Source organism: Crocodylus porosus, unplaced genomic scaffold, assembly GCF_001723895.1.
Source record: "Crocodylus porosus isolate Cpor-Errol unplaced genomic scaffold, CroPor_comp1, whole genome shotgun sequence".
Taxonomy (NCBI): domain Eukaryota; kingdom Metazoa; phylum Chordata; order Crocodylia; family Crocodylidae; genus Crocodylus; species Crocodylus porosus.
The window spans coordinates 74,916,294-74,936,915 of record NW_017728931.1 but is presented as its reverse complement, the minus strand read 5'-3'; the positions used below and the strand labels follow the sequence as shown (position 1 = coordinate 74,936,915).

Here is a 20,622-nt window from a genome sequence, read left to right as displayed (position 1 = left end):
AAAAAAATATAAATTGTTTCCCTCCTATCTTTTAGCAGTCTAGACATGACGTTCAGTAATTTGGAATGAGTCAAGTCCATTTTTTCAGTTATATCTGTGTTGTTTATAGCCGATGTCTGTTTAAAGAATTTTTAAATATAAAAGTTCACATATTTTCAGCATTTTTACCGTTGTAGAAGTACCAGTGATAGTAACTTAGTAACTCTTAAAGCTCTGTGACTTGGTTTTGGCCAGTGCTAACTTTAGAAAATAAATCTAGCAAGAAACTGAGTTCTGCAAAGAATAACGTGGCAAATATAAAACTCAATAAAGATAATCTGTAATGGATCAAATAAAGGTAGACATGGTGTAGGTAATATTATGCCTGGGTTATGCTAGCTGAAAACCTGCTGAACAGTTTGTTACATTAAAGATTAATTAGCTGTTAGTTTGCTAAAATGTTAAGCGACTATCATATTCAAAATGATTTTTCAGTACCAACTTTTTCAATGAAAATCATTTAAAGCTACTTTCTCCTTCCAGAAAAGGGAATCCCTAAAAAATATTAGATCACAGTAGTAGTTTTAAAATGTAGAATTAACAAAATATCCTTTACCTTAACAAGTTGTTTAAGTACTGTGGACTTCATTCTTGCTTACCCTACTCCAGCAGTATAGAGAACCTTCATTACGTTTACATTCATTTTAAGGTTTCTTCACTATGCCATAAGGGTGGAAGGGGATTGTAGGATGAATGACTATCAGACTATACCATTTTTTTTTTTTGTGTTTTCATTTGGTAAATTTGTCTGTATTCTGTACAGATTTATTAACTAATAATATAAAACATTTTAGGTAATTCTACTTGTTTAATTACTTGCTTATATTTTTCCTAAGGAAGTAACGATGCCTAGCATTCATGATCTTGTGTTGTTCCAAAATCTGATAGTTCATAATATTTGTAAATGTAACTTTTATATTTTAAATCTCTATAACCAGAATTTTATGCATGATCAGTGCAAAAAATCTCTAGATACATACTATAGTATCTGTTACCTGGCAAAACTTTATCAATCCATATTTGAGGCCTTATGTTACAAACATTTATGTGTGTAACAAACTTTAGTTACCAAGTTGGTCCCGATCACTACTGAAGTCTGTGCACGTAAAATTACTTGCGGATATTGTGACTATAGAATAAAATATTTTCTTGCTGCAACATGCCCCCAGATAAAACACACAGCTTGTTTCTGGAAGGCAGAATGTAGAAAAAAATAGTTCAAGAGTTATGTTTGGCCAATCAAGAGTTATGTTTGGCCAACTGTGTGACATAGAGCAAGTCCTGTTGGACACACTGGTCACGTCCGGACGAGTGAGCACGTGCCTGTTGGGGTAGTTTGAGATGTTGTAAGAGGCATGCTAGGAATGAAAAATTGTTCCCCGCTGCATGTTTGCAGCATGGGCTCTAATTTTGATACTGGGAAATCCCCATATATATATAAAAAAAAAGAAAAAGAAAAAAAAGAAAAAACACCACTCGGGGCAGGGGGGGGAAGTGGTGCAAGAAAACACTCTGGGAAAATTAGTGTATGCTCCTGGAGCATGCCCTAAGGCAACAGAAGCTGGGTCCTCCAAAGGCACACTCTGGCACCCAGTCAGAGCATCTCTATTCCTGCCTCCTTCCCCTGCTGCTTCAGCACACTGCATCAGTGTGCTGAGGCAATATAGGAGTGGGTAATGGCTGCAGCAGTGGCATGGACCCGGATGCTGTCCCAGGTAAGTAGTGATGTGGGGGTGGAGGGACTGTTTGGGTGGGGTGGGTCACCACCTGCCCCCCTACACAGTGCAGCAGCAGTCGGGGCACTTATGTCTGCTTCTGGCAGAGACCCCCAGCGGTGTGGGGCCACCTCAGACCAGCGGCTGCACATGACACCAGCCCTTGCAATCTTGGACACAACCAACTCAGCTCCTGCTGTCATCCATAGCTTCCAGTGCTGCATGCAGGGGCCATGCAGCCTCCTACTGGGCTGGGTCCTGCCTACATGGAGCCAGCCCGACCCAATGATGCACAGGGCACATGGAGACGGGACCAAGACCAGCTTGAGGATACACAGCCCCTGTGTGCAATGCCAGAAGTCATGAGTGATGGCAGGAGCCAGCCCAGTTCTATCTAAGGGTGCATGGGCCAGGCGGGTGCTATGTGCAGCCGCTGGTTTGAGGTGGCCCTGTGCTGTCGGGGGTCTCTGCCAGGAGCAGTCATGAGTGCCCTGACAGCCGCTGCTGCTTCAGGGGGCTGTGCACTGTGTGGGGGGCGGGCTGGGGACCCACCCCTCCTAGGCAGTTCTTCCCATCCGCACACAGTCCTGTTTCCACCCCCACACCCACAAATTCTCCCACAATCTGCCCACACTCCCACACTTCTCCCACAAACCTCACCCTACAAACTCCCCACATCCCTTCCTTCCAAACCCCTCATCCCCCCACACATCTTGCACCCTGCGTGCGCAGCTGCCAGACAGGAGAAGACCTGTTAGCAGGAGCCATGGCTGCAGGGACAGCTGCCACACTGCAGCCCTGTCCCATGCCCACACTGTTGCTGTGATATGGGGCTCCAGCCTGTGGGGGGGCATGCTGGGCTGTGGGGAGGGTGGAGGTGGCAGCAGGGTGGTGTGTGAGAGAGAGAGAAATGGGGGTTGGGTTGGGAAAGAGCTCTGGGTAGGAGGGGCCACCAGAGCTGGGCTTAGCCCCCCTGCCTTCCTAGTGCAGTCTGTGGAGGCCAGCTTGGAGGGGAAGGGGCTTGCCCAGCCCCGTCCCTGACCCCCATTCAAGGTCTTTCCAGGACTGATATGGGGATCACTGGGACCTGGGCACAGGGAGCAGAACAGTAAGGGCTGGCACCACTCAGAGCCACAAAGCAGCAGGTGGTACAGCTGCAGCTGGATGCATGTCTTGGTGCTGGGATGGAACTGTGGCCAAGAGGGAGCTAATAGGAGCAGGCAGGGACTGCAGGTCAGGAGCAAGGGGCGCTGCGGGGGGGGCGGGCTGGGGATTGGGAATGAGGGGGGAAGGGCATAGGCAGGACACTGGTATATCAGTGCTGCTCAGCGCTGCACATCCTGATGAGCAAAAAGGGCAGGCGTAGCTCTGACTTCTGTATGGTGTGTGTGTGTGTGTGTGTGTGTGTGTGTGTGTAAAATAAAACGCAAACCCCAAAGTGTATAACTGGATAGCTATTTAGAATTTGTTTTATTATGATGATAGAGGCACTGGTAGGCTTCCAAATAGTTTTAAACTTGTAAATGTCAGTAAAACATTGCCGAACTGATCTCTCTGTATATAGTAGCATTTAATTTTAATCATGGAAGAACACAGATTTTGGCTCTTTTAATGAGAGAATTTGGGTTTATCAGAGAATTTGCAGTTTTTAAATGGGGAACACCAGGATCCCTGCTGGTGAGGCAAGTGGTGGGACCCAGGCAGAGGAGACTACCTAGGGCCTGCACTGGGGACCCAGCTGGAGGGCAGATGATGTAGCTGACCTCCTGGCCATGTAGGGTCAGGAGGAAAGTGCTTTGACAGTTCAAAGCAGGCCACCGCAAGGAGCACATCTGGGCAATAGCTGCCCAGATAGCAGAGACACCAGGAGACATGACAGCAATGCTGCCCAAAGGCCAACTATGCAGCCACAGCCCAATGGCAGCTGGCCTAGAGGTGCAGGAGGCTTTCCAGGTAGCTGTGCTGTCCCCATCTGGGTCTAGCATGCTCTCAGCCATGGGGACACAGGTCCAAGGGGGTGGATGCTGCAGTAAGTCACAGCCAGGCAGCAGTCCCCACTGCCAAACTGCTGCAGTGGGTAGAGGGTGCAGGGACCACTCCAAATTAGGGCTGCTTCAGCAGTCCAGCTGGCGCAAGGAGCTAGTGTCCCCAGATACCAGCTGGCCGGGCCTCAGAAGCTCCTGAGGGCAAGAAGCCCTGAGTTGCTCACCCGGGCAGGTTTTTATGCTGCTGGGATCAGCACATAGCTCCCCCGGGCTGAAGATCTGGGAGGAACCGGGCAGGGTCAGTTTGCCCAAATTGGCACGATTTGCCTCACACCAAAGTGGATGTTCAGGTATGTGTGCTGAGGCATAAGTCTCCGGCACAAATTTGTGCCTCTGTTATTTGAGCTGCTGCAAGTGCACGAGCCTGCAGGTGTGGATGCGCCCACGGTGTTCTCACGAGGAGTTTGTCACACAAGGCAAAGACCCAGGGCAGTTATAAGACTGGTAGTTCTTAATTGTAAGTAGTGTTGTATATAGGTTCCTGTAAATAAATTCTTGTTTCCACATCACAGCCTGATTAAGATGCTACCAGCAGTTCGTTTGCTGCTTTGGCCACAAGATACGCTGTTCAGCCAATAGCTAAGGCTGTGAGAGAGTTATCCCAAGATGCTTTTCCTTCATTTTGCTGAGCAGATGCAAGTGGCTGACATCTTTGCAGCTGTATAACCTGTGCGGTGTTTCCAAGAGTGCTCCTCTTCCAGTGAAGAAAACAGCTTCCCTGCTTAAAACACATCCAAATTTGTGGGGGTTGATTTGGGGGGGTGGGGTTTAAGTTGTAGGTTAAAAAAAAAAAAAAAATACAGTAGTATCTACAACAGAAGTTCTTTGCATTTTTTAAGTAAACCAGTAAATGGTACTGTTGAGGTCCTCCTACGATAAGTGTAGGTGGTTTACATTAAAACGGCTTTTTACCAATTTAAACATCCATGTATTGGTGACATTGCTGGCACAGCTGTGTCAACCAGGGATCATGCCTGACCAGCAGAACTGTATTGGCAGAAATCTTTAGTATTGGCATAATCTCATTTGAAAACTCATTTCCTCTATTTATATGGGAATTAAATTTATAAACATTTTTAGGAACTAATAAGAATGCTTTGTAAGGGGGGTTTGCTTGTGTGTGTGTGTGTGTGTGTGTGTGTGTGTGTAAAAAAAAAAAATAATAATAATAATAATAAAAAAAAAAATCAGTTAAACTGGACTAAAATATAAGTATCCTTTAAGAAAAGTGTTTCAAAACACTCCGTCCACTTTAGAAATAACCAGAGGTTGAGAGATTACTATCATTTAACCTCATTTTTTGTTAGACAGTCCCCTCTATGATTAGAAGCATTGCTTTTGGTAATGTAACTGGAATTGCAAGCTAGTGAAAAGATATAGCAGACATAAGCTATAAATAGATCCTGTGGATGTTTGCTGTGAAAACAGGAAACAGTCTCTAAAAGATATGTTTTATGGCATTATAACAATAGCACAATTGGAAGTGCTGAACTCTAATCATTCACAAGTGTAAATCATTATAAAAATGAAACGGCAAACTTTGTAAGAACTTCAAGTGAATTAGCTACAGAAAAAATCAAGTATGGAAAAAAATGTCATTGTCAGATGTCTTTGTGTTTAGCTGAAGCATTATTTTGGCCTGTAGCAACTTTAAAAAAAAAAATGTAGGTTGTTTTCAGGTGGACACATGTTAGTAATGTGTCTCAATTTGATCTTCTAAAAGAGATTTTCATTTTAAACGTGAGGTTCCTTGACTTCAAACACATCTCAGTTTTTTCTTTATACATCTTCCATTCCTTGTCAATAGTGTTGCACTTTTCTACAATTTTGGAAAATCTTGGAAATCAGACCCAGGAATAATAAAAGCCACAGAAGAACAAAAGAAAAAGGTGAAAAAATGCCATTGACATTTTTAGGATGAGAGGAAAAAATGGCATGAACGCTTTCAAGGATGGCTCGTCTGTGTTCTTAAAAAGGGGAATAGCAGCAAATTACTATGCAAATAAAAGCCTAGCTATGTCAAACATTTTTCTGTATATGTTTTTTAAAAATATCTTGCATATTTGCAAAGGCTGAAGATCTAATTAGTCTGAGCAGAATATTCTGGTAACAATAAAATTGCAACCTTCCTTTGTGTAGATTTGGGAATGAGGTGAGGTTGAAATAACAACAAAAGGCACTTAATTGTGAGACCAATGACATCTGATTTTTTTTTTTTTTTTTTTTAACGCTTTAAATTTTTTTCCAAGTACTCTAAGTAAGGACTGCACCAAATTACTGTAACCACAATGTATTATGCATGTAAAGCAAGAGTTCCTACTGACAACATGAATAAAAATATATGTTTAAAAATAGGAGGTTATGTTCAAAGATGCAAGGTATCCAAATCTAGTGTCTCAGATCTGCATTTATGCATTTCATAGAAAACTGGAATGATAGTCTATTTTTCGTGTGTTATTGTAATCAGTGGAAAGCGATGGTGATCGGTTAGATTGTTTTTGTGTTTTGTTTCATTTTAATGTTGGTGAATGTGTAGATTCAGCAATACAAATTGCTTGTCTGATATTCTAACAAGCCTAGCATTCTAATTTAAATGCCATTCTGGCAAGGAGACTAAGTAAATTAAGTAGATTTCGCTAGAGCTGTCTTGTGGCCCTAAATAAAACAGAAACTTAAGTTGTCCTATTGAAATAATTTGGAGACACTTAAGCAAATAAATATTTGCCCCTCCACTGCATGGCCTTCCCCAGCCCATTGCCCTTCACTCTCTTTGCATAGTTTCCCCTGCTACCGTGCAGGCTCACTCCCCTGCCACGTGGGGACACCTGGATTTCAAAGCCCTGGGCTTCCCAGATGTACCATTTTTCCCCCAGGGGTAGGGACAGGAAATGCAAGCTGGAGTGGGGAAGGGGAGCCGGGAGGCTTCAGGGATAGCAGCAGCTGAAGCAATGGGCAACTGAACTGTGCCCAGGAGGGAGTTCAGGGGCTGCCATTTAACACCTTGCTGATTGCATGGCTGATGGGCCATAAGTTGAATAGCCCTTGTTGTAACTGAAATCTAATGCATCACATGATCCATGGTGGCTATAATATATGCCTTTTATTACTGCCTTCCTTTTTCAAAAGTGAGTTTTTTATATATGCATATAAATACATATATATGCATAAATGCAGATTTGGGGTTTGGATACTTTATATCTTTGAAGCTGCATTTATCTTTTTGACTAGGAAGTCCTGCTACTCTTGACTGGAGGACAGTGTAAAGCATTTTGTTAATGTGTAGAGTTGTATTAGTTTCAGTAAATATGTGAATTTAAAATCATTGTAGTTAAACCAGTGCTAAAAGATGTATGAATATACTGAACTTGATATAAACTTGTTTTATACGTATTTAGCTTGAGCATACTACTGGGTTTAAACTAAACTGAAATACAATAATTTTGCAAGGAAATAAAGTTTCTATATAGGATTTTGTATTGGTTTGACTCAGGAGATTTAAACCACACTTTTGCAATGACACAGGAGTTGCATAGCCTGAGATGGTCCATGTCTTCAGGCCTGAAGCCAAGAAAGAAATCATATTTCCATACTGGAAATTAAGAGGGCATCGATCTAAAAAGTTTAAATACTAATTTTCTTTATTTTTATTTCTTCTTTTGAAGACAATAGTTGAACTTGCAGAAACAGGAAGTCTGGATCTCAGTATATTCTGCAGTACCTGTTTGGTAGTATGCTTTTTTTTATCTTTAACAAATTGAAATGTAAATCTCAGTGTTAAGTTTCCTCCAATTGTACCTCCACAGCAGAATTTAGTCCATCGTTAGTTCTCATTTACTCATGAACGTAATTTGCACAAGTTATTTATAGAATGGTTTATCTGTCTTTCCTAGATGGATAGTATTCATATCTTATGTCTTTTGCCTACATTGCTTTAGGCGCTGCAGACCAAAAAAAGATTTTAGGTCTAGAAATATTTACAGTTTTTAGAGTTAATTCTTGAGTATCTACAATAGAATGAAGATATATTCAAATCTATCTGAATTCACTGAACTGTGAACATTTAATAAAACTAAAGATATGGAATTCTGTAGGTAAAAGTGGTAGATAAATGTTTTGTTAGTATTATAATGGTCTTAAGCTAAAACGTTTATCTACTAGTTTCACTGTTGTAACCTTCCCTTCTCTTGACAGTTGCAGATCAGTACATATTAATCTGGTTGCTTCTACCATGTCATCAGTGCGGTACACTGCTGACATCATTTTACTATGGGGCTGACTGGCATTTTTTGTACTTCTAGGCCCACTTACAGTTATTTTAGAAGCAATGTTTAATTATGATAGCTTTTAAAAGCAGGAAAAATTATTATGAAATTTTTTTAATTAAACAACCTCCTGTGCATTTATAATTATGTAGAAGAACATACTCCGTAATCAATAATAAACTAAAGTAGCAATTTGTTTAGCTATTTTCACATACATATGAATTATTTTTGGTGCTGTTCAATATGAATAACCATTTGAGTTAATCACCTTGCAGTATAAAATGAAGACTTTAGATTATGCCATTGCATAAATTTGTCCTTATTAATAAGCTGTTAGGTATTTATTTTTTGTAGATCAAATCATAAGAGATTAAATGCCAGGAATAAAATCAAAGAGTGGCATGGAATAAACAGATTTGTGACTGAGATAACAGAATGCCATAGAGTGGGGGTTTTGCTAATTTTTATCTCAGTCCTTTAATTGATAATGTCCAAATAGACTGAGAAAGCAATCCAAGCAGTGCTGTATTGAAATCAGTGGGCTTTTATGCTGCATAATCAGGTTTTGCGAGTGAATATACATGTTCAAAAGTGAGATGCATTTATTAAATTAAACTGTGGACTTAAAAATGAAGAAATAAATCTTGATTCTGTAGAGAAGTTTACCAACCAAGGAAGAGTGGCAGGATATGTATTGAACTCATTTGTAGTTCCTGCTACAGAGTTTTTTTTAAATGGATGTTAGCTTCAAGAAAACAAGATTTGGTTAATTTAATTCCACAGTAAAACATGTTTTGTTTTGTTTTGTTTTGTTTTTTAAATATTCTTTTAAATAGGTGATCAGCCAATATAAAGACTGCCAACAGGGCACTTTTGCATTGCACTAGATGTAAGACTATTTAGTAATTTTTTTTTAAACCATCAATTCTTTTTGCCTTAATACAGTATGATTTTATACAAACAGGGCACATCTACATGTGTCGCTATGGTGACTTACTGTGCCGTAACAGCAGTAACAGCCCATACTGCACCGTGTGAGCCGCACATCGTTATTTTAGGCACTATGTTGCTGTAGCGATGCACTATAGCAGGGTAGTGCATTGGTGTGGTGATGTAGCTGCAGTGACATGGTTCTTGACCGTGGATGCTATGTCACTGTAGTGCATTGCTGTGGTGGTGTAGCATCATGTATAGACATCCCCACAGACACTTGTATTAACCCCATTTTAATAGTAATTCTTTGTCCAAGTAGCGGAAACCCATTCTGTTCCTAAAAGACCCATATAGGTAATTGCCACCCAATTAATGAAAGAATATATTGCCTATCTAGTGCAGATAGCAGGGACCCTGCCTGATGCCTGTTGTGGCTGTCTGCTACATGTATGGTTTGAAAGGATTAAATTATTTTAGGGAACATTAAAAAATGCACTCTTGGACAATGCATCAAACTTACTGCCCGGTGTTATGCATTATAATCTGCATTTAGGCACCTAAGCAACCTGATTTCAAATAAGCAGAGTTCTTATTGTACTCAATACTTATTTTGTTGAACATTTTTGTGGCTGGTCTTTCCTCTTGTTATGCCATTAATTCTCTTATCATGCATCAGGTTTAGAATTTATGATATGATACCTATTAATTGGGCCATAAACATATAATGTCTGCTAGGGCTCTGAAAGGCATTTGTTAAAGGTACAAATCAGCTCTGCACTCACCCATCTTTTCTTGTTTTAGTTGAATTTGTAATACACACATCATTTGTGAAGGCTGCTTGTGAAAAGCTGCAAAGATTAGACGTACACAAACACATTTCATTTCAATACTATATTTTATTTTTTAAAAATTATCTGATGAATTATCATATCCTTATAAGTGGGTATCCTTCTAACAAAACTGTTTTATACAAACATTTAGTCTCTCCCACCTGCTGTGTACTTGAGAAATTTTTGACACACAAAAGGCCATATAAAGAAGTGCTTATGCCGATATTAATTCCACCTTCCAGTTCTGTTGCATCATAAGTTTAAAAATATATTTATTATTTTCAGCGAGCACTATCACTTGACTCAGAATGGTTTTATCTGGCTTTTTCTGTATAATTCCTAAAAATCTTATTAGTTCCAAAAATCCATAGTACTTCTAGAAGTTTTATGAAACTTAAATGGATTTTCTAAGACATAATTTCAGTAATATACCTACTTGTGTACATGTTTGTGAACATGTACATGTATCCATACATAAAGTCAGTCATGAAGGACACTATTTTGTTGGTGTACATGAACAATACCACAATTTGAATGATCATTTTTTTATAAAGTTCTCCAAAACTTTCTATAGTACAAAATAAACCTAGATATATGCTTAGAGTATCAAAAGATACTAATACTAGCTTTTATGATGGAATGGTTAATTATACAGTCCTAACTGTGATGCTTTATCAGTGATAAATAACTGAAATGAACTGATATTGTTACCAAACTTGTGAGATCTAAAAGATTTAGAAAGATTTATTGTGTATAAATAGAAAAACTACTCACGGGTAGCATACAGTCTACAGGCTGCCTGTTGGACAGGCTTGGCTTAATGCAGTTTTAATTGGGCAGTAGACTTTGAAATTCCTGTTGGTCTGTGTCTAAGAAAGAAGACCAGAAGTATTTTAACATGTCCGTACAATTCTTTTTCACAATTGTAAATGTCATACTTCACCAGAAATCTGTTATAATCAAGTGTTAATATTTTTCTGTCAGATACGGAAGCCAGTGAGGTCCAAACATTGTGGTGTATGCAATCGATGTATAGCCAAGTTTGATCATCATTGCCCGTGGGTGGGTAACTGTGTAGGTAAGTTGTTTGCTGAAATACAGAATCATAAATAAAGACAAAAAAGACTAGTTTTTCTTTTCAGTGCAGAATTGTTCCCTACAACATATTCATCATATTTGAAACCATCCTATAAATTTGTTTTCTGTCATGTATCTGAGAGAGATAATTTTGAGGCCTTTAAAATCGAGAAAAGCATCTTGATATTCAGCTTAACTTTTCTTCTACTCTGATTCATTACTTTACTCATAGTTCTGCTCTCTCCTATCAGACCGTATGTAACTATTTTTCTTTGCTTCTAAGTCAGTCACTTTTAAGTATGAATTTTTTTAACATTTCATTTTTTAAATGATTATAATATCTCATAATTGGTATTTTTGTTAAAAATTAATTCTTACGGTAGAATTTGTATTTCAGTTGCATTTCCAGTGAGTTATCATAATTGCAGCCTTTACATTTCCTACAAAAAAGGAAGAGTGCATATACTAAGAACAATACTGACTAGAACTTCCGTTTTATGAAGCTTTGAAATAAGTACCAGAAAATTCAAGTGTACGTAACAAGAGAATTCAGAGCCAAATATGTGAAGGAGCTATACATCAATATTCAGTTAATTCTTTGCTATTGCTAAGTGTAGTAAAATCTCGGCTATCTGGCATTTAACTAACTGGAAATTCCAGTAACCAGAATTTCTGGCTAGTCAGTTGGACGCGCATGGGTTGGGGACCACAGGGGAAAGCTTGAATGCAGCCCACCACCCTGTGCTGCTGCTGCTCTGCTGTTGGAAATGTCTCAGAAATTTCCAGTAGTATAAAACTCTCCAGGAGATGGAGCATATTAGATGTTCATCCTCCAGCTGCTCCTGCTACCCCAGACAGAACCTCTTTGAGCCCAGTCCCCAGCTCCATTGGCTTCCAGCTGGGTGGTGGTGACAGCAGTTTAAAACCAGTGCTGTCCCCGAGACTGGCTTGATAGAGAAAATATTTGCCAAATGACTAACTAAATACTCTGCTGATTGAATTCTGACACCTATGTCTTCTGTAGCAGATGATCATATCTGTGCCTGCTTGTCAGATGTATAGTCTAAAGATGTTGGATGTTGTGCTGATCAGCTATTGTTACATATTTGACAGTCACCTTTCGGTTTAGTAATCAAGGCTTTTCTCAATCTTATTAATCAGTTTAATCGCTGGTTTTGTTTAATCTTTTTAACTAAATGACTTCCTAGCCATCATCTATAGTATTTTATTTTAATGGGTTTCTTCAACAGCTGAAGGCAAAATTATTTACCTTAAATTGTCAAAAGAAAACTTGAATTTTGTTTTGGGTTTCACATTTCTGTCCTTCATGTTAAAAACAGAAAAAAACTGAAGTGCAATCTGTATCAAAGAATAAAAATCTATAGGAACTGTTTTATGCTGTTGAGAGAGGGCATAATTTCTGAGAGAGAGACTTTTTCTCAAGCTGCTTTGAAGCCACGTAACCTTAACAGACTATGGAGAATAATGTTTCTTAAACTTTTTATTAACATTATTTAAGCAATGCATTCTCATGCAAATCAGCCTTCTCATATTACTGACTTTTTCTCAAGATAAAGCAAATTGATTACTGTTATTTCTGTTTATAGGGGCAGGGAACCATCGCTATTTCATGGGATACCTGTTCTTTTTGCTTTTTATGATCTGCTGGATGATCTATGGGTGTATTTCTTGTGAGTAATTTTTAAGTACTACATTTAGCTTCTAGTATGAGATTTTGCACTGTCAGAGGGCTTTTTTTTATACGTATTGAAACTGAGCTATGTATAGAACTGCCCAATTTAGGTGTAAAAAAAAGGCATGTTAAGTTCAAAATTATGGCCTCTGACTTTATTTTGTGACCTTTACTAACTTGTCATTGTCATTGTCGTAATCATGCCTGTGAACTTGAACTGGAGCTGGATGGGAAAGGGTGGGGATGTATTGTGAAATTTTTGCTGTTACTCCCCCCCCGATTTCATCCAAGATTTGGTCAAAAGTTTTGACCAGCTCTAACCAAACATTCTGTTATATAAGTGCATGGTATGAGCTCTCTTCTTTCCATATTGTTTTTCTTTTAGACTGGGGATTCCATTGTGAGACTAGTTATGCAAAAGATGGATTTTGGACGTACATTACACAAATTGCCACCTGTTCACCTTGGATGTTTTGGATGTTTCTAAACAGTGTTTTTCACTTCATGTGGGTGGCTGTGTTGCTCATGTGTCAGATGTATCAGGTATAAGAGAGCTTTTTATTTTAGTTCTTAAGTCAACTCTGAGTATTGAATGTATTAATCGTTCCTACTGTATCAAATAAATTACCATAAAAAGGATATATGCTTACAAGTGGAATAGAGATCTTGACTGTGTTGTCTCTCTGTCAGTCTTGGAGGGTACCTTGGTTAGCACAGAAAGGAACCCAGTGTCACTGGGCAAGAGGAGAATAGTCTTACTGAGAGTAGAAACTGTTTAGAGGTGTTAAGGATAGGCAAGGATCATTAGGGTATCAAGGGTATTGTAGGTTCCTTCTAACAGCTATCCAAAAGTTTGTTTGAGAAGAGGTAAAAGAACCGCATTTGGCAGAAAGCTTTCTTCAGTTGCTCTTGGTTAATATTACCTTGACTTGTAACCTTAATTAAAAATGTTGTGAAGTATCTACATCCCTTTCCAAAAGTGGTTTAGAAACTTGAGCCTAAATCCCTTCTAGCTTTGTGGTTAGATTTAAAAAAGTATTTAGATGCTGAGCTCCTTTAAAAATTTGCAACTTTGGACTCCTTAGTGCCTAAGTCACCATACAAAATAAGACTTGTGAATCTAAGTCACTTAAACACTCTTGAAAATTGTTCACTTTATTTTGCAATGCATGGGAATACCTGTGGCAAATTCTTGCTGTCTTTTAAGCGACAGAAACAGCCGCATCCTGTTAATCTTTCACTAGTCACATTCACTGGACTTTATCTTTACTGGAATAGTCATCAGGCACTTGAGACGGCCTACGAATGAAGGCTTTTTGGAATCTAATAGGAATATGCAACTGGACAATCTAATGATAGCTTAAATTCGGTATAATCAAATACAAAACACCACATATTAGAAAAAATAAATTCTTGTACACACTGAGTCTAACTTCTAGTCCTAAGAGTTTCATGAACAGCTCTGTGTAATGTGCAGGCTCAGTCAGAAACGAAGTAAAATCTTAAGAGAATACAGAGAATGTGTTCTTATGAAGTATAGCCATTATATAAATCAAATCAACTGCAAAATTGAAAATGACATACCACTGATCACTTTGTTTAGGAAAAGGCCTGTCAGAAATGAAAAATCTGAGACATTAAAAATGTTCAGAGGCCTGGGGCAGAGGTAGCTCTGTGTTGGGAGAATTTTTTTTTTTTTAAAGGAGAAATTACTTAATAAAAACTAGTAAAAAGAAGAATGATAAAAGTGTGTGAAATAATGAATGGGACAGTGATGATGAATGGCTGGGCACTTCTTTATAACCTTTTGTATATGAGAATAGAAGGAATGCCCTAAATAAAAAACAATTAACAGGTTCAAAACTTTTAGAAATATATTTTAATGTAAAACAAACAGCATAACCCCTCTCTTTTCCCACCCCATATATATATTGAGAGAGAATAAGACCCTGACTTGTCTAAGACTGAGACAAACATTTCATTGTAATCTTGAGGGAATAGAATCTGTATTTCCAGTAGTCTCCTCTGCCATTCCAGTGAAGTTAGCATTTGATTGTGGTATCTGTGTCATGACCAGTATATGTCCATATAAAAGCCACAGAAAGAAAGCTTGCTCAAATATTTGACAGAGTATTCAGCCAGATATTTGCAACTGGTAGGAACTATAGGTTTAAATAAATATATTACTGAAGGCTGTGGAAGAATGCTTTGTACATGCAACAAAACAGTAAAGTACATTATAATAACCTCTTTAAAAAAGTAGGCTATCTTATCTTTCCTAAGACTAAAGAAAAAAAACATGCCAAAATCTCCTCACAGCCTTTATTACTTTGTAAGGACTACAGATCTCAATAATAAGGTTCATGCTCCAACTTTTTGGTAAAATACTTAAAGAACTGTCTTTTCCTTTCTTTTTCTGTAGCTGTGATTTAGAGAAACCACCAGTTTAGCTTCCAAGTTTATGCTTGTGAACCAGGGCCACAAAGAATCCAACAGGATTTCCTGCCCAAGACAAATGAGCCAGGGTAACCACTTCTAAGTGTGGTTACCAAGCCAGTGTAAACCACCAGACTGTTACAGCAGTATAAATATTTATTTTTCCAGCCCCCATTTTGCTGAGGAGAGCTGAGAAATGATGTATCCCTAAATGTGATGAATACATAATAATCATCATTGAACACTGTTTACAAGGTAGAGGATAATGCAGCATGGGGACCTAGAAAAATCAAATCACAACTACATTATTAAACCTGTCTGAGACAAAGTATAGTAATTTATGTAGAAAGGTAAAGAATGCCTTTAAAGAACCCCTGTGCAGTTATTCTCAGAGATGCTAACTTGGTCTCTATTTGAGGACCTCCCTGATGTTCTGGAAGTGGTATGAGTGAGTAAGTTCAGTGACAGACACTTGGGGTATGTCTGTGCCATGGCAACAGTGTACCTTGATCCCTGAGTATACCCTGCCCACCTACCCTTGCCCACAGGCACCAAACTCATTTAGCTGTATTCCCTAGCAGCCACTCTTAAGCACACTGGAGACCAAGGGTTTGACAGGAAGCTTGATGGTGGGGGGGCGGGTGGATTGGTTTACACAACTGGATTGGTTTCTTCAGAACGTCTCCAGTTTTGGACTGAAGGTGGGAACGGGGACAGGATGTGCTTGGGGGCATCCTGGCTGAGATGTTTTAACTGAGGTGTGAACTGTTAGGGTTGAAACAGTTTTTGCCTCCATGTCCTTTGTCTTGTCTTGCCACAAAGGCCCCAAATTTGTGGCCATGACATTGATGGTCTCAATTTGTGCTGCTTTATTGCAGCAAATATGTGTGAGGTTTAAGGTGGGAGAGCATGGTCAGCTTGGAGCTGCCTATGCTCTCCAGCTGTCCTGAGCACACATCCCTGGGTCTGCAGGGTCCCAATCTTGGGTGCCCCAGGAACTCACGTTCCTAGGGCTCACAGGATTGGGCTCCTGAAGCCCCAGGAGTGCCTACCTGGGTTCTCCAGGAGCCCATTGACTCCTTGGTGTTCTCACAGGGCTGGGATTGACAGTCAGCTGATTCATGGTCCCAGCCCTGGGTCCACACTGGAGTATAGAATTCATTCTGGTGCTGTCTCTGGGTTGGGACTCTGTAAGCAGGGAAAGCCAGGGTTTCCCCACTTTAAAGAGACACCCGGGATAGTCATGGAATCTTGTGGGACTGTAGGTGATGTGTTTCCTATTCTCAGAGATGCATCTCAGAGATTCTGGGGTTGCATCTTTGTAAATGGGGAATATGTTGCCTTGTCCTGCAGGAAACTGAACTTGCAGGACAACAGGCAATGTGCATTTTGCCCAGTGAAGCAGTTCAACCATACCAGGACACATCCCAGCATAGCTGACCTGCTTCACTTGGCAATGTCTGTGAGTAACTTGACTTCCATAGGTAGCCCTTTTGTGGGTCCAAGCAGTTGGGGAGTTTTATTAAAAATCTCTTTGCAGTACTTAAATGAAATGAGTTTTTAAAAAAATCTGAGCTGAAAAAATTTGTATTTTGAAGAACAGAAAATTCTTGTGATTTAGACAAAATTATATAAAGAAATGTCCAGGGTCAAAAAAAACTGTAACCTGGTTTGGTTCAGCTGTGCTCTCAGTCCAAATAACGTGAGTAATTCAGATGTTTAGGTGTGGTGCATAGCCTTTCACAGTCACTTAATTTGTCCGGCAAAATTAAGGCAATAAAACAGCAAATCTAATATATTTCATGCCTTTGTCTTGTGATCTGTGAGAATAAATTTTAGATGTACTTAAGTGTTTTACTCTTTCCCCATATTTCTAGATATCTTGTTTAGGTATCACGACAAATGAAAGGATGAATGCCAGACGATACAAGCACTTTAAAGTTACAACAACTTCTATTGAAAGTCCATTCAAGTGAGTTTGTATGACTCTATAAACATATATTTCTCATGTATTTAATTATCCACACGAAATGGACTTTACAGTTGACTGAATCAACATAGGGAAACACCAACTATTGTTTTCCAGATGCTGATTATATCTCAGAATTTCAGTTCTAAATCCTAAATTTGATTTCTGTTTTCATCATAAAGCAGTGTATCTGCTTTAGGGTCCAGTAGTTAGTGTAACTATTTAAAGTGAATCTAGTCATCAGTGCTTTTACATGGGAGATTTACCACAACCAAAATGGGGATCTAATCTTTTGTAGAGGTGCTTGGTAAAGAAAAGAGAAAAATCATTATTTTAGGAACATGCTGCTACTTCACAAAGCTAGTGAGAAGATGAGTTAAAGTTGGAAGCAGACAAAACAGAGTTGTGCGATGCTTGCTGAATTGTGATGCCACTAACTTGTCTTTTGTTTGTTTGTTTTTTTAGCCATGGATGTATAAGAAATATTATAGACTTCTTTGAATTCAGATGTTGTGGTCTTTTTCGTCCTGTAATTGTGGACTGGACAAGGCAGTATACAATAGAATATGACCAGACTTCAGGAACGGGCTACCAACTAGTGTAGCACCACCTTGACCCTGCGAGCATATCATATATGAGTGGTGCCTGAAAATTTCTCTCTCTCGACTCCACATCCCTTGAACAGTAGCATGCTATATGTAGGGCTAATGATGAATCTTATGGTACCTTCTCTTCATCAGAATTTTATTAACAAACATAAAAATGGACAGAAAAAACTGCCAATCCTGAAAAGGAAGAGGAGGAAGATCAAAAAGGGATTTTAACAGTTCTTAACATGAGAATTATTTGCAACCACATATTCATGGTATTTGCTGTTGTTTTTTTATTTAACACATTTCACAATGAAGCATGAGGTTATTAAAGTATTGTCATACAGATGTTTTCATTTCATTGTCTGATACTTCCACTGGAATGGGAATCTAGAGCATAAAGTAAACTTCATGATGCGGTCATACTTCAATGAGATTGCTGCATTGTAGTTCCTGTAATGTGATTTTATATAGATTTTCTATAGTATTATGTACATTGAAAAATGTGCATTTCAATACTGTGATTAAAATTATGTGGTTTTATTGGGGATCCACTGTAATGTGTTAAGTTGCTGAAGTGGGGCACATGAAGATAATACTAACAAAAATGTTTCCTACAGTGTGTGGCTTTTGGCTGTTAGGGCCATTTGTTTCTGGTACCGTGAAATATTTGTAATAACCTTGTTTTGAGGTGGTATAGTCTGAGAATAAACAGCTGCACAAGCAAAGGTCTTCTGTTGAAGTTAAAGCCCTGCTTTGTGCATGGTATACTTTTAAAATATAGACCACCATAGAGTATAAGATATTCAGTTAAAAAAATAAAGAGGAAATGAATTTGATATCTCTCGAGTAGTTATATAAACAATTAATTAAATGGCTATGTTTAAATATTATGAGCAATCCAATGTAATATATGGTATAATGACTGGAAAGGTAGTATGTTTGAAGAGAAGTTACCAAGGGGGAACCAAAGATATGAATGCAAATTCTCTTTAATAAAAGAAATGTTCTAATTGTTTTAAATTCCAGATTGCAGAAGTAGTAATAGTGAAAACGGAATGAAATGCTCTCTTTTTTTTTTTTTTTTTTTTTTTTGCACATTAAACCCAAGCCTAAGCACAGCATTATCCCTGTTAATAGCCCATATGACTAGAAAATCTAATACAACTTTCTAAAGAAGATATCAACTAGAAACTTTCTGTTAAGTTTTTCTACTACAAGCTTGTTCAAAAGGTAAGGAATGATATGAAATCGCATTCCAAAGGGGCTTTTGTTGTTGGATATGATGCACTGATTTTGTTATGGCATTTTCATATATTCATGGTGAATTATTCACTGCTTCCTTAACTATTGTTTACAGAGAGAATGAGACTCTGATCAGTTCTCTTTAAGTGCTGTAGCAACATTGTGGTTCGAGAAACCTGTGAGGGGAGTTTGGGAAGGGGACTTGAAAGCAGATGATAGACCAGTGTAAAGAATGTGTATCTATATATAAATAATTTATCAAATAGTTTTCTCTTTGTGAGTGTGTGTTAGTATATTTAAAGCTGCTCATTTCATTTTATCCAACCAAAAAGTGTAGAAGATATCTAATGAGCTTTTAGTGATGTTCAATATTGCTGTTAATAGGCATTATACCCTGCAAATTCATTGCATGTTTGATGCTTGGAAAAATTAGCATTCCCTGTAATATGCAGATTACAGGCATTAAAGCAATCTAGTGGTTTTCCCACCCCTTGCCTTAGTAAGAGGAGCAGCAAAACTGTAAATAGTTGATGTTCAGTATTTGCAAGTAGACATTTTTTATCTAGCTGTTTCTTTGACTGCAAGACATGCATAGTTTGTAAGTACCAGATATCAAGATTTACAGAAATGCAACATTCATGTTCTTGAATGTTTAACACTGGAAAAAAATCAGTGTTATCTTTGACACTATTTTTGAGGGGACAAGGGTTAGGTACAAGGGTGGCAAGAGGTGAAGGCCAACTTGTCGGACAGAATTTAGAATTATAATGATGACACTGTTAACAATAACAAAATGTACACCAACTATTTTTCATTTTAATTTCATGAAAAAGCGTGCCCAGGACTTTAACATTTTGTTACTTATTTTTTAAATGAAATGTTCTGCACTTCTGTTTAAACCTCTTTTCCCACTTCTGTTTGGAGTCAGTTGATGCAACTGATATACTAAAATATTTTTATTAACTGCATTTCCACCAGTAGAAAACTCCAGCATGTAACATACATTCATTTGAGTTGCCCTGCTCCATTAATTGTCATTAAGTGTGTGTACCATGTGCATTTAATGTAAAAATATTTGTTAAGGAAGGAATAGTATCTGGTAATAATATGGAGTGCCTTCTGCAGGCAATAACTAAGCATAATTCCCCAATGAGAGTTTTGCTTAATTAAGGTCTGCAGAATAAGGCCAATAGAAAATACACTCACTGCTTCAGAATTAACTTACAAATATTGTGGATTTGGGGCACACAAGAAATTCCAATGCAAAGAGTTAATTGTTTTGTGGAATAGTTAAAACTAGGATCTGGAACCATCAGAATAGGAAAAGTCTTCTGTGCAGCATTTGCCTCCCAAGTAACCTATTAAGCTTTACAGTTTGCATATTACAACAAAACTACATCACTTCCAAAACTGAAGCTGATCCAGACCAAGAATGGAAGAGAGTCATGTAATCTGATATAGGTTGAATAAATGGCAATTTTCGTCTTGGCCCTAACCATGTGCTGCTGCTTTGCAGGTTTCTGTGTCCTTCAGTGTCCACCAGATTTTGTTTTTGAGAATTCATATGCATAAAATAGCATCACTGCATCTTAAGCTATGGATATTTTGGTTTTGTGTTCTGTTTATTTATAACTGTGCCAAGTATTATTTTACTACTGTCAGGATCTTGATGTATTACATTGTGAACAAAAACCTGTAAATGTTTAATAAATTAGCTCTCCTTACATAAATTAAATCTGTCAAATTTTTGTAAGTTATTAATCAAATAAATATTGACTCTTAGATGCA

The 20,622-nt window shown here is 38.3% G+C and overlaps 1 protein-coding gene across 1 annotated transcript in view; it reads left to right on the top strand.

Annotated features, from left to right (window-relative positions):
* The window catches only part of ZDHHC17 (zinc finger DHHC-type containing 17), a 131,086-nt gene extending 110,464 nt beyond the window's left edge, over positions 1 to 20,622 (top strand). The window contains exons 11-17 of the mRNA XM_019543177.1: positions 5,564 to 5,688; positions 7,462 to 7,524; positions 10,809 to 10,902; positions 12,509 to 12,592; positions 12,980 to 13,137; positions 16,908 to 17,002; positions 17,465 to 20,622. Coding sequence (XP_019398722.1) covers positions 5,564 to 5,688; positions 7,462 to 7,524; positions 10,809 to 10,902; positions 12,509 to 12,592; positions 12,980 to 13,137; positions 16,908 to 17,002; positions 17,465 to 17,603 — 758 coding nt within the window. The 3' untranslated portion in view covers positions 17,604 to 20,622. The remainder of the gene's footprint in view (positions 1 to 5,563; positions 5,689 to 7,461; positions 7,525 to 10,808; positions 10,903 to 12,508; positions 12,593 to 12,979; positions 13,138 to 16,907; positions 17,003 to 17,464) is intronic.